The 15,241-nt window shown below is 40.1% G+C and overlaps 1 protein-coding gene across 1 annotated transcript in view; it reads right to left on the bottom strand.

The window, feature by feature from the left end:
• The window catches only part of Stacl (SH3 and cysteine-rich domain-containing protein), a 100,232-nt gene that overhangs the window by 62,200 nt on the left and 22,791 nt on the right, over positions 1-15,241 (bottom strand). The window contains 9 exon segments of the mRNA XM_089262041.1: positions 1,021-1,167; positions 1,266-1,391; positions 2,507-2,698; positions 3,047-3,292; positions 3,659-3,775; positions 5,376-5,481; positions 5,625-5,733; positions 9,195-9,386; positions 12,382-14,277. Of these exon segments, the coding sequence (XP_089118167.1) occupies positions 1,021-1,167; positions 1,266-1,391; positions 2,507-2,698; positions 3,047-3,292; positions 3,659-3,775; positions 5,376-5,481; positions 5,625-5,733; positions 9,195-9,386; positions 12,382-13,819 (2,673 nt within the window). The 5' untranslated portion in view covers positions 13,820-14,277.

Raw genomic sequence — 15,241 nt, forward strand, 5'->3', positions numbered from 1 at the left:
GAATTGCGGATCACTCAACAGCTAAAAGGCAGGCAACAACAAAGGCGACTTTGTTGGCTCGACGCGCGTTATCAGCAACGTTCAGATGCAGGCACGTGACTGAGCTGGTGCGAGGCTAGCACGTTGCTTTTATAAACACCAGACGACGGCGACGACAGCGACGACAACTACGACAACTACGACGACTACGACAACGACGACGATCTGGCAACGCTGCGCTCTCCACTCTCTCTCTCTCTCTCACTCTCACTCTTTCGTTAGCCGAGGCGAAACAGCTGTGCGAGCTTCGAGTTCAGTGCCAACAAACAAACAAACAAACAATTTTGTAATATTTAGTTAAATACGCACAGTGGCACACAAAAAAATATGCACACACGCACGTACACGCACACGCACACACACAGACACTTAGCGCATATTTGTTAATTTGAATGAAATGTTTAGGCACGTGTTAACGAAGACATCGTCGAATTGTTGTTGCTGCACACGGGACACTGATTGACCACCAGACGCTAGCTACTCTATCGCAATACTAAACGAGTGAAGCACGTTTCGTCCTTCCGGAGTTGTGCTCCCACAGCATTCTGGGAGCATTACAAATGGATATGTGGGACATGCGCACTGAGTGCCACTGGAGAACTGAATGCCAAAACCTAACAGACAGCTGTTTGACCTGCATACTATTTATGTGTGTGTGTGTGTGTGTGTGCGTGGGCTCGGTGCATGTGTACTTTGAAGCGTGCACACACACTTTTATGGGGCACTGTCTCACAACTCAACTGAAAGCCAATGTAGTTTAGACTAGAGAACTTTAGTTTCTCTCCCAAGAGAGTGATATGCTCATTCCATAGAACTTTTCATTAGTTGTAAAAGCTCGCACATCCAACAGGTGCCACAGGAGCTGCGAAAAAGCTGTCACAAAAAGCTGCACACTTTATGGCAACGCAGCAAGCTTAAAGCTCACGTAGTTGTCTTAGCTAAGTCAAGCTTTTCCATACGGTAAAGAGGTCTAGAACTCACCTGTGCTCGTATGGCAGCCAGGTGTATTTGCTTGGCGCGTAAATCGAATTTCTTCATGGATAAATCCTCCTGCAGCTCGTTAACCTTGTTGTACAGCTGACCCTCAATGCCGCGCATTTGTGTGCGATTCAGTGCATCAATGGAGTCCTGCAAGAAGCACATACATAAATATATAAGTATGTGTAAGTATTAAAGGTATTTCACATGTACATACATATATATATATATGATAGCTTGTTACTCACCTGCAGCTGACGTATTTGCAATTCCAATTCAATGGACTCACGCTTAAGCGACTCCAGTGCCGAGCGCTGCGACAGCGTCGAGTGCCGGTCAAAGACGAGCTCGTTGCGCAAAATTGGCGTCATCTCCTGTGCATGAGGAGAGGAGAGTAGAGTGTCCTTAAGGATTAGAGTTTACTCATTGAATTTAATTGAAAAGAGTCTCTTGAGACTTGAGAGATTATTTATTGGGTGATCAGTGCGTGAGTCAGTCCAGAATGGAATGCAGAGAGCCATGAACAGAATTTAAGTTTATTGTATTATTTTAAAGATCCTTTTAACGTAGCTCTGTGCTATTCTATTCTCAGCTGTTCGATAACACAAAAGTTCTACTGTTTAGCTGTCACATTATGAGCGATACCGACTATAGAGCTATTGAGCTATTCACGCGTAACTGAAGAGAACATTCTTACTCTATTCAACTGTTAAGCTGCTAATGATCTTTAAGTTCCCTGGAACTTTACAGCTAGCGCTCATAAACTGTCAGAAACTTGTCATATTACATTGCATATTACGAGGGCTGTATGAAAACTTATTGAACCAACAGATATTAAAATAATAATAATAATAATATATAAAATTATATAAAATAAATAATAATAATATATATATATATATATATATATAAAAAAAAAAACAAAAAAAGTCTTTAAAAATTAACTTATAATATATTTATTAAAATTCTTTTTGATAAAAAAAATTTGAAATTTAAAAAATAAAATTAAAGTATAAATAAAAAATATAGTTAAAAATATATAAAATATAAAATGAATCTTCAAGCTAAAAAAATTAAAATAAAAATAAAAATACATTAAAATTAAATTTTAAAAATTATTAAATATATATCAAATATATTACTATATTTACTCATTCATGGTTCACCTCAATGACTAATAGAAATTAAATAAATTTGGCTTCATGTTATTTATAAATTAGCTCCAAATAATTCTTGGCTTTAGGCCTTATTTAAGTCTTTCTATTTCTATCAGCTTGCGTTTGCTTGGTATCAGAAAAAATATTCATTTTTGTTTACTTAATTTATCTATCTAGTCTTCTATCCTCTATTCAAAATAGTTCTGGCTATGCACATATGTATCATTGCACAACTTGAATATTCCGCAATACGACTTAAAACTGACACTCTTGCTATATTATATAAGCTATATATAAAATAAACTATAATATGCCATGATGCATTTGCTTACATTATAGTCAGCTGCCTCGTCGGCCGGCTCGCCCGGCTGCTGTGCTTGGGGTGGGGCAAAGACGCGTCGGGGCACCTTCTGAGCCTGCGATGGCTGCGCCAGCAGACGGACAAAGTTCAACAGATCCTGCTGGGGCTGGACGGCGCTGCACTGGCTGGCCAGGCAGCCGTAGCGCCGCGACTGGTCCGTGGCCTGCAAATACATGTAAAACAATTATACAAGAATATATATATCGACATACATATAGAGCTAAGGGTATTATTTATTTTGTTATATAAATGAAAATGTGTTTTTGATGTCTGTTCGCACGCAGCGAACATTATGGGCAATTGCCGGGCGCAATTTGCGCACCTGGACACAATTATGAGCAATTATTATAATGGTGATGAAATTGTTTTCCACGACAAGTGCAAATGAAGCAACGAGCAAATTCCAGTGCTGAAAATTGTGTCGAGCAACCACCTGCTGCTGCTGCTGATGCTGGCAACAGTTGCAACAAATTGCAGCACGTAGCCATAAATCCAGATAATGCGAACTCACCTTGGCGGCAATTACATCGGCGCCCTGTTGCAGCGAATCGGAAACAATGTTGCATAGGTCGTTGTGTATCTCCTCCAGCTCCTGCATCAATTGGGGCAACGTGTCGCAATGGTAGGCCTCCAGCATGCCATTGGTGGCATGCAACTGCTGCACGTACGCATTGTGCGCATCGATATATTCGGTCAGCGAGTGCTGGCTGGGGTTCTGCCTGTGTGCCAGATGGCATTGCTTGTAGTCCAGGCGACACTGCAAAACAAATGGCCCAAAACAAAACGAATAATACAAAAGAAGCAAAACAATACAGCGGCAATTGTCAAGGGACAAGCGGCAGCATGGCGTATACGTAATATAAATGGCTGACTCTGCACACATGCATGCGAGCGCATGTGTGTGTGTGTGGCTGTGGCTTTAAGCTGCTTTCTGCTTGCCAGCATACACAATTGTTGTTGTTGACACACGCTGCGCCACTTAATAAGCCAACATCGGCTTGGAAACATTAAGTGCAGCTCATTAATAAGACGCACTTGGCCTGCCACTTAATAATGTTGCATGCCCATCTTGTTGTTGTTGCTGCTGCTGCTGCTGTTGTTGTTGTTTTATTGGTTAACGCACCTTTGACAGCTTCTCTTCAGTCTTTGCGATTATAGTCTCAAAAGACTCCCTGTGCGTAAAGATTTTGCGACTTTGAACTTTGCGATGAAAGGATTTATCCAGCATGGGCCGAGATACCTGAGAGAGAAGAAGAAGAAAACCCAAATATAAAATAACGAAGGAGAACATGAAAAAGATATAAAAGAGAATTTAATTAATTTATAATAGGCAAATAAATTGTTTTTGATGCCTTTTCACACACACACTCGTTCATCCTGTCTTTTATAATTTTTTGCCTCGCCCCGCGTTTTATTGAAGCCAAAATGCAAATCATCATGCAAAATGCTAATGAAAACCAAATGGCTCGAAAAAAAGAAGCACAATACAGGCCATAAACGAATATATAACAAAATGTTTTACAATAAAAAACAAATTAGAATGAAATTGTAAATGGTATGCGAGCGACTAGCAAATATCCTGGATTGGACAAAGGAGTGAATGATAGAGTGAATCTGTTCATTTTATAGCAAAATTACAACAACTATTTTCTTTGATTTTTTATTTCGCTCAGCTGTTTTATGTCTCTATGTCTCTCTGAACCTCTTACAGATATAGAAATTTTATTATTTTCTATATTCATCTATGTATGCTTAAAGACGGCAACTTTGTCCACTATTTCCATGTGAATAACTAACATAAATTCAGACCCATTCACACTTAAGCTATTCAATAAAGCATTTTTCATAGAGTTTATAAAAGAAGAGCGGGGCGGTCGTTAAATGCAACGAGGCGTGCATCGTATGTGTGCATATAAGTGCAGTTCAGAAGAAGAAGAAGCAATGTGAGGGCATTAAATGTGAAGTAGCCTGTTTGAGTGCAAGTATGAGGATGTACATATATGTATATGTACATGTATATGGAATTCTATATGTAAATATATACGCTTAAGCAAATTGTTTAACACATTGTAGGGGAGGGATTCACCCGACTATAATGCTTCTGCTGGACATAGACAATGCTGATAGCATACTTGGACACATTCACTACATGCCTGACACTTCGTTTTATAGCTAAAAAAAAGAAAAATAAAATAATAAAAGAAGATAATTTGGATAGATAAACCAACGCTAAACGAGCTGACTACTACAACTATGACTACCTTAGTTAGTATTGCTGAACATATATACAAGTATATACCTACATATACAGCAATTACAAGCTATCTCTTCATATCTCCCAACAGCAGTATATACCCTAATATCTATAGATAGCAGGTATATACAAAAAAAAAATGATGACATTATGCGTCGCTTCAATTACACTTGTGAATTCCCAGGGCGCACATACACAGGAATAGTCCACGCGCACTCACACAGAGACAAACACACACACATACACACACACACACACTCACCCTTACATAGCTAACCCCATGCGGTGCTCACATTAAGTGTAATTAGTTGACTTGTATACATGTAACATATGCATGCATAAATATTAGGTATATATGTATATGAATAGACCGCGATTGATTTAACTAGGCCCATTATTCAATTAACGCTTATGACAGCAACAATCTATTTTCGTTGCACTCGTAAAATGGTTGGGGTGGGGCTTCTTTTTTTTTTGGTTTTTCGGTTTATGTTTTCATTGAGGTCAACACGAGTAATCCATTTAACTGTCAACAACTCTCACACTCACACACATACAGTCACACCGAATATAAATGCTTTCTCACCTGGCGGCTGAGGACGCTGGCAACATCGTTGCAGGCCTGCGAGTCGGTTTCCGTTTCCTGCAGGAATGTTTCCCACGCCTGAAAGATGGCCAGATGGCAGGCGGGTCTGTCAGCATTTAACGAAACCGAAAACGAAAACAAAAACGAAATTTTAATTGAAAATGAAAATGAAAGCACAAATACAAATAAAAAACCATATCATTAAAAAATATCCATTCAATTTCGTATGCTTGACAGGGTCACATGTACCTCTCCTTGCGCAGCTCGGCATTCTTTTTGCGATAATTGGATACTAGAGTCTGAAGGGCAGTTGCATGTTCCTCATACAATTGGGAGAGTGATTCGTTGAAATCGGATACTGCAATGAAACCAAATCGAAAATGTAAATGAAAGCAGCACTAAAATTTTCATTTATAATTAATGATAATTCATTTTCCTCTTTTTTGTTAGTGTTAATAAATTCGTTAGTTTATTCGATTAGTTATTTATGGTGTAGGCCACAACCAACAGCCCCTGCCCTGCCCAAATACCTAACTCAATTATATATGCGTGCATCGATAGTTTCGACGCTGTGTGAACGACTGGAATATCAAACAGCTAACCAAAAACTAGTTTGAATATGCCTCACAGCGCTCAATTTGCATAGACCGAGAATAGGACTAGAGATGAGAGGATTTTGGATTTTGTTTTACGTTCTCCCCTTCATAGCGTCGAATTTTTTTTTTTTTTTTTTTGCATTGAGCAGGGGCAAATCCTTTCGCAGCACACAGGGCGCATACTTAATGTCGGTTCGAATTTGCAAATTGCTAACCAAATAAATATTTAATCCAACTCTCCGACAATTATTGTAATGGAATTAGTTCAATGTGAATTCGCCAAAAATGTTTTCCTTTCTATTCTCTATCACTGCTACTTCTCTATTAGATTTAAAGTAGCGCGATTGATTTTCTAGTCGGCTTTAAAGATGTTTTTAAGCATTCAGCCGAATGGGCAACGGCAGCAGCAAAATGCTTTGATTTTCAGCGGCAAAGTGCATTAGCGTTGAGTACAGAACGCATTCACACACACTCACACACACACACACACACATACATGGCTGCTAGAAAACTATGAAGTGAAGCGTTTGCTCAAAGCTTGCGCCCCGACTTCAGGCTCAAATGCACTTAAACTGAGAGTTGAATGTTTCAACTAAGGATTTAATCAAATCTTTACTACTCGAAGGCCTTTACACAATGCACACACACACACACACACCCATACACACATACATTGTGCTGAGCCTTTGCATGCGCACGCTGCGTATACTTAATGTAAAAAGGATGCCTCGTAAAAACAGGGAAGGAATAGCCCGCACACACACAGCCACATACGCATAAGAGAACTGTCTGTCATCGTGGTAATCCATCACATTTACGACTGTTTCAATATACATACATATATATTTTAGACTCTGCAGTGGCTTTTAACTTTTAGTCATCCGACTCCTGTTACCTGCCATAAACTTGTTTTATTGACCAACAGCAGCCGCCAACAAGTTGTGGCGCACTTTGACTGCATTTCAATTTAACACTTGGTGCATTCAAGTCAAGACATTAGTCGCCTTTATGGTCATCTCGGTTTGTTTCTCTTGCTGCCGGAAATTGCAATCAGCTGCATCGATACCTGCGTCAGCTGCGGCAGCTCTCGGCCGTCGCCCAAAGGCAAATCATGCCGCACAAAGAAATGTTATTAAAAAGTTTTTTTTCGCCCAGCCCAACTCTCGCACCCGAGCTGAGTTGAAATTGCAAACGGGCAACGCAAATGCAATTTTCTGTGCAGTTTCTGTGCAGCTTCTGTTCAGTTGGCGCACTGCGAGTATATGTTGTGCTTTGGCAGGCAAACAGGCTGTGTAACTTTTAGTGACACAAGTCAAAAGTTATGCTCGTGCGTCCTTCCGACAAATGCAGACAAACAAGACCAAATATGAGGCAACAGTTGCCATTGCACAGATGCCCTGTAAAATTATGGGCATGCGAGAGGAGGCGGCGTTACTATTGATTGAGTACTGGAAGATTATCATTATAATATAATATTTGCATTAAAATCTATATGAATGAATAACTATAATTTTTGTTAAACATTTTACTAGAGGAGGTCTGCTCAAAAAGTATCTATATTTACATAAGCTTTTCTTTTTATTATTTTATTTTAATCTCATCAAAATAATTCCTGGTTTTATTTTTCCCTTATACCTCTGTTTTATTCACTACATCAGCTCTTTAAAGATTTTGAAATATTTCCTTTTTATAGTTTATTAAAAGTTAACAAAGTATTCATATTGTCCAAACATGTTGAGTCTCATACATGCGTAAATTTCACATTCCTCAAACTTTTTAAACAGACCTCTTGCTATAAACTGAAGAATATTCTGCTACACATTAAACTTTTTATTTTTTAGTTAGATTTATATGTGTGAGACATATTTGCAGCTGTTGCGAAAATTGCAAATATTATTTTAAATTTAAACATTTAAATCTACATTTTTTGCAACATTTTTCCAAATATTTTGCATCTATGAAATTTTTTTAGTTTTTGGAATACTTTTATAAAATGTGAACAATGTATATGCAACTATTTTCTGCACTGCACTTGCAATTAAGTTGACAGCTATAAAACTTTTTTAGTCAATTTGCTTTAAACATACTGGTACCTAAAAACTCCACTTAAATTCAGTATTTTTCTATAACGAATTTAAATTCCAATAACAAATTTGCGTCAAAGGTGAATGATTTAAATGTAAAATATTCTCAATCATTTATTTATTTCCATATTTTTTTTTATTGTTGTTATTTATTAAATTTTCATTGAATTTTACGCATTTCTACGACACTTTCAACTATATTGTCATTTGCACAGTTGCCCTTCAATTTAAATCAAATCAATCATTTTATGCTATATTGAAATTCTCTTTGGACTTTTCATATTGTTTACAAATATCTTCATATTTACAGCCTGTTCGCTGAGCTGTTTTTGTCAGGACTTTTGATTTGTTTTCAGTGCTGCGCATTAAAATAAATATTTTGCTGTGACTCCTCACGGCAATGGGACAAATAATAAATAAAATTCCATTGAAAGAGAGAAAGCCAGCAAAATAAATAAATTACATTCTCGCATCTTTCATGCATGATAAGTATTTGCCAGCCGTTCGCTTTGATATTCGCCAGCCGACAATCAACAGTGTCTATAGAGGGTATCAGAGCTGGTCATGTCGCTGCAGCATGTGCACAAAGTTGTCGGAAACTTTAAAAGGGAAGCAAAGGCAACTACAACACACGACACTACTACACACATACATATAGAGAGAAATGTGTGCCTTAAGCTGTAAAGCGGACATATCGCCATGGTAGCCAGATGCTAAGCTGGCATTATTTATAGGGCAGCAAGTTGAAAACGTGTCCGACATCAATTCTATATAGATTTATGGCACAATCTCTAGGTATGCTGAACACAAAGACGCGCGCTGCGATTGAAATCAATAAGCCATAAACCGAAAGCCACATAAAATACCAGAAGAGACACAGAGCACAAAGTCAAAACAATCAAAAAACTTTTGCGAATAAAACACACAACATTTTCTTCCCCAACACACGCACACTCACACACACACACACAACACAACACAAAGTGTTTATTTGAGCATGAAAATAGACAACGAAACAAAAACTTTCGCAGTATGCCAATGTACAAACATACATATGTATATATATATATATATATATATATATATATATATGTGTATGTATTTGTATATAGATATATTTCTGCACACATTTCACTCACCTGTTTTAATTAACTTAAAGTTGACATTGTTCTGGGATTTGAAAGCCTCATTCAAGCTGCTGTGACTGTAGTCCTTGAGTATGCCATTATAGGACGCCATGCTGCCCTGTGGGCTAAGGGAACCACCCTGTGGTCCCCTCCACCCAAAGAAACTACGATTTTTTCGACCACTTGAAGATTTTCCCAAAGAATCTGTGCGAAGTAAACGACGAGGGCTTATTAATATTTCTGCAGCCGCAACAAAAACAATTCAACTCAAAGGAAAACAATCAAAGAGTAACAACAAAAATCAAATTCAACTCAAACTCCATAATTAATTCAAAGCAATATGTAAATTAATTAAATTCAAATTCGAAAGGAAATAAAAATGCAAATAAAATTACTGAAACGCAAACAAAATTAATTTCATATCAATTTAATCAAATCTCCAATCAGATGGTAACGCTAAAAAGAATTTATTAAATGAAAAACAAGAGATCTGTAAGAAAATAAGTAAATAAATAACACGAAATGAAACAGTTTGAATCGTCGGCGTCGTCTCCCGCAGTTACCCTAGCTCTGGCCCTGGCCCCGCTTTAATAATTCCTTGTTTTTTCTCTCGCCTTCTACCTGTGTGTGTGTGTGTGTGTGTGTGGTTGCGGCTGACGTGCCAGACATCTGTGCACGCCCACCAAGTTGTCTGAAGGTGGGGGACAGCAGTAAATCGCTGCCTCTCATATTTATGCATAAATAATGAGCCGGGCCGTGGGCCGTGGGCCGTGGGCCTTCGGTTTGCATCCATTCCGTTTGTTTGTTGTATTTGTCAGTTGAGCAAACGGAAATTTCAAGTGCTTGGGCGCCCATTACAAGAGTCAACAAAGCAACACAGCCGCCTCGTGGCTCCCAAGACATTGTCGAGGCTATCCAATTGAGGCTCATTTCAAATTCAATCGATAAATGAAGCGTAACGGCTTCTATTTCTGCTGCCACGGCTAAAAAGGCATTTGGGGGCATTCGGTTTTGAGTGCTCAAGAGTTTCAGCTTTTTAGCTGTCCAATTGTTTGACCACACACTCGCACACACGCACGCACGCACGCTTAAGCAACCCTTAGTGGCACACGCGGCGTATGAGTGTGATTTTATTTGCGTTCGTTCCATTTGCTCGCCCACAAAAGTATGCTACGGCAATTATTTAGCCGCATTGAATGACGCCATTGCATGTGGTAACTCGACTGCACATATTCGGAGCTGGCATAAGCCAAGGGCGTGGCAGCAGCAGCAGCAGTTGCAGCTGCAGCTCGGATCACGTCCAACACGCTGTTGATTTAGTTTCAGTTGATAGCTGCTACTCCGGCTGGTCATCAAATTTGCCACGCTCTGAACTTTGAAATGAATTCCAAGTGGGCGACAACTGGATTCTTGAGCCGTCGCGTGCTCACGTGCGGCCAACTCCTGGCGCCCAGGATGCGCGCCAAATGTTGTTGATTACACTTCATGCGCTGCTAAGCTTGGCTACGCCAGCAACAGCAGCAACAGCAACAGCTGCAGCGGCAGCGGCAGCGGCAGGATGTGCAGCATGCCTCCCTTTGCTAGTTTGCCCTTTGTAAGCACTCGCACTTGCATTTGCCAAGGAATTATGTGCGTGCCCATTTCCAAGTGGAAAAACACGCGCTCCAAAACACCTCCTCGGGCCACGCCCCGGGCCTAGCAATGCAAGGTTAAGCCCCACCCACGTGTGAGTGCATGTGTGTGTGCGTGTGTGATGTGTGTCTGTATGTACGGAGCATATGCAAGCATGCACATAATCCACTTTGCATGCATGAGGCGCTGAGCGAGGAGAACGGAGATTGGTGCATGTGTGATAAGAATTAGGATAAGACGACAGGCAGTCAGCCCGGATTTGAGTTAAAGTCAAGCGGCGGAAGGGAACTCGACGCGTTCCATATTTAGTTGAAGATTTTTTTGTATTTTGTTCTCATATTATTCATTCGCTCATAAAAGGTAACGGTAACTATGCAAACGTGTAAGAAAATATGAAAAATAACTCAAGTTTGGCATGCGAATAGCTTGCATATCCTTGCAGGAATTACTAATGCGACGTTTTCCTTCTTTTTCTACATTTTTCCACTTTGTTTTTCGCTTGTGCCTGACGTCTGACTTTTTTACTTTCTTTTTATCTTGTGAATTGCAACAATTCTTACAGCGTATTTATTGCCCAGACTAGATTTTTTATCTAAAGAGTTTAAGTGTAAGAGTTTGGCTTTATTTGATTATGAACTGAGATTTAAATGAAAATAAACACTTGAATTTTATCTATTCTAGCTACTCAGCCCGAGTCGCTTTAACTGCAACAAAATCTAACCGAAAAACTTTTAAATATCTATATCGTATGTAGAAGCTTAAGCTAGTCAGACACTCAGAACTGCAAGAAACTTGTTGAGCCACTTGCAGCTCTAAACTATTTACCAAGCCAAAGAAAATTTGAAGAAAACTCTAAGGAGTTTACTTATTGAAACTTTGTTTATGTAAGACGCCAGAGTATTTGTGGTCTTGGATAATATATTGAAAACTGGTTGAAATTTCAGACAATGAAGAAACTTTCACTTCAATCGGCTTTAAGTAAAAGTCTGCCATAATATTTCAATATTGATTCAATTTGACATAAAATCTAATTTCAAGAGAGAAGTAAGTAGTAGTAGTAGTAGCTATTCATAATTTGTATAAGAATGCCTATTAGAGTCTTATTTAAATCATTTTACAATATTCTGTCAATTATATCTTAGTCAGATCTTCATCCAGTTATGCATATTTGCCATGAAGAGTCCCTCAACAGTTTCCAGCCAAAGAAGAAGATATTAGGGATAATCTTCTTCTTTCTAATGAAAAAGTCTTCTAAAAATCTTCCTCTTCTTCTATCTGAAGACTTGATTTAACAAGCTCGCGCACATAAATCCTGCAAGGACTTTAATTTCTTTTCTGACAAGCGGCATCAAAATATTGTCAATATTGTTGCAGCGCATTGGCAGTTGTCAATCAATCAATCAATCAATCAAACGAATGAACAAACATATGTTGTATGCAATAACTTTTTCAAAGAGTAAATTTTTGTTTCTTTTTTTTTTTAGCAGCAGCAGCAGCGGCATAAAAACGAACTGTAAACAATTTGATTAGCTTGTGAGAGAATAGATTTGTTGGGGGCACCTGTCACCTTTGGAGTGCGCGCCGCCACCGGCCCGACCACCAGCACCGGCGCTGCTGCTGCCGGTCCCGCCGGTCGCCCCGCCCACCGCACCGCCAGCCGCCTCGTCCCAATTATCTGCGCTGCGGGAGCGCGCATTGAGCGCACGCTCCCGATCCTCCCGCGGTGAGCGCGCAAACAGCCCGCCGCCCCCGCTGGCCGCACTGCCGGCCGGACTGCGCGTACGCGGCGAGTCATAGACACCCGCATACCTCTCCAGGGGGGGCGAGTAGCCGCGTCCGTCCGGCGACGCTGCGTTCGGGCTGCGCGGCTGCAGCTTGATGACCGGCTCGCGTGCCTCGAAGAATGCATCGAAGTTGTTCTGGCGCAGATTCTCGCTGCTGAACACCGGATTCTCGACGTGCACATGAACATCTTCGCGCAGGCGATTGCTCTCGCGCGTATCCGAGGAGGTGGAGCGACCCAGTCGACCCAGCGGTATATGGAGCTTGGGCCGCAAACGAGATTTGCTGCTGGTCGGCGATTTGCTGGCCAGGCTGCTGCTGGAGCACTCGGGTGGCAGGTCCATGGGCGACATGGGTCGACCCCAGCCGGGGCCAAAGTGTGCGTGCGTGGGATCTGGTGAGGGTGGCTCCAGGAAGATGCTGGGACTGCGCGAACGGGCATCGACCAGAGCGCCACTCGCTCCGACTGCGCCGCCGGCCCCGCCCGCTGCAGCGCCTGCAGCTCCATAGTCAATCAGACGTGAGTCCTCGTCGTAGGCGCTGCTGCGTTGGAATGGTGCACGTCCAGACGCACTGGGATTGCCGTCTCCTTGCATGCTGGCGTCATTATACATGGACGTGCTCAGCGGTCGCTGATGTGGCAGCAGCGGCGTCAACGGCGCCTGCGAACGATTGCTGCGCACGCTCGAGCGTTTGCTGCCACCACCGGAATTGTGATTCGAGTGGGTTAGCGAGGCGCGTGAGGTGCGTCGCGTCGGCGTCGGCGGCAGGCTCTGTGTCTGCGTTGATTGCACACCAATTGGCAATATTGGTGGCTCCGGCTTCGACTCTGGCTCTGGCTCCTGCTGCAACGGCGTCTCCTGCTCAAAGCTAAAAAAGTTAACACTAGGTGGCTGGCGGTGCGGCGAGTTGGGCGGTGCTGTGGGAATGCGTGACGGATTCGGCGGCTGCACTGCGGCCGCTAACCACTCGGTGGGTCGCGTCGAGTCGTTTGTGTAGCTGGTGGCGGCGGCGGCGCCAATAAAGTTGTGATGGCTGAAGCTGGAACTGGCGTTGGCTGGACTGTTGGCTAAGATGCCGACGGGTCTCGCTGATCTCGCTGGAATCTCGATGGGTACGAGCGGTTCGCGCAGGCAGTCGAGTGTGGGACGCGGTTTCACACGTGGTGCATAGAAACCATAGGTCATTAAGATGAGCTCATCGGCGGGATATATTACGTACATTCCTCAATGTCGCCATGTGACATGATGGCAACACGCTATGAATCAGATCAGAGCGCACTCGGGCCAAGTCCCTAACACTAAAGGGCTAACAAAATTCATAAAGCGCTTAACTAAACGTGGTTATCGACTAACGGTTCGAGAGGGTTGGACTTGTCTTTTTGTGTTATCTTTTTTTCTTTTTATTGTTGTCCTTCTTCTTCTTCTTCTAGTTAGTGCAGTGTGTCGTCAATTTTTGTCTTTTATAATGTTCTGTTTTGTTCGGTCTCAAAGTCTCAGTAAACTAAAAAGAGTTACGTAGAGTAATTAAGTATATATACTATAAATATATATATAGATAGAAGAAGAGATTATGTTAAACTATAATTGGCGCGTACTTGATTCAACTTGGGTTTATCACAAAACGAGTTCGAACTTTTTGGGATCGTGTTGTCATTTAGAGCGTTGCATGCTGGCAATAACTGTAAGAGAGAGACGATGAAAGAGACAGAGAGAGAAAGAGTAATTAGTAAAATTTAGCATTTAGTGCATCATAAAAATAATATTTATAAATTATTACTTCATTTTGGCTTAGAAACTTTGTAGAATATAAACTATAAAATACCCTGTAATTTAATTTTCTGTACAGCCAATTCTGATTTTATTTTGTTTTGGACTTTAAGCTTACAAAAAATAAATAAATAAATAATAATAATAATAATAATAATAATAATAATAATAATAATAATAATAATAATAATAATAATAATAATAATAATAATAATAATAATAATAATAATAATAATAATAATAATATTTATAATAATAATAATAATAATAATAATAATAATATTAATAATCATAATAATAATAATAATAATAATAATAATACGAGTAGTCCTTAATATAAAAAAATATGTCTATTCAAATTATGGCTATACATTTAAGCAACTCCTAATTTGATTTTAACTAAAGACTTATTCTACAGCAAATATTATTATTAATAAAAATAATATTATATAATTCTTAATTTATTCTTAAAGTAGAATTCGTAAAATAGAATAAAGAATTCAAATTGCAAATTGAGAAGCAAATTGTCAAGTAGCTCCCAAAACTAACAAAATTCAACCAATAATGAAGTTGCAAAGACAAACAATGCAGGAAATGTGCTCACTCATGGCAAACAAAAACACATCGATATAAATGTCCAGAGAGTGCTCAACTAGAAGAGCAATTTAATTAAATGAAGATAAAAAGCTTTTCAGAGTCAAATAAACTTCAAACAAGTCAATTTCACCTACGCCACATGTCTGCAGGATGTTTGCACTAATTAAAGCATTGATTGTGCTCAGTTTAATTGAAGAGCGTCTGCCGGGCGTAATGGCAATGAATAAAAACAAAAACTTTGGCCACAAAACATAAATGAATTATTTAGAATTTCGCATT

The sequence above is a fragment of the Drosophila navojoa genome, chromosome 5, assembly GCF_054131105.1.
Source record: "Drosophila navojoa isolate 15081-1374.11 chromosome 5, UAZ_NAV_1.0, whole genome shotgun sequence".
Classification (NCBI taxonomy): domain Eukaryota; kingdom Metazoa; phylum Arthropoda; class Insecta; order Diptera; family Drosophilidae; genus Drosophila; species Drosophila navojoa.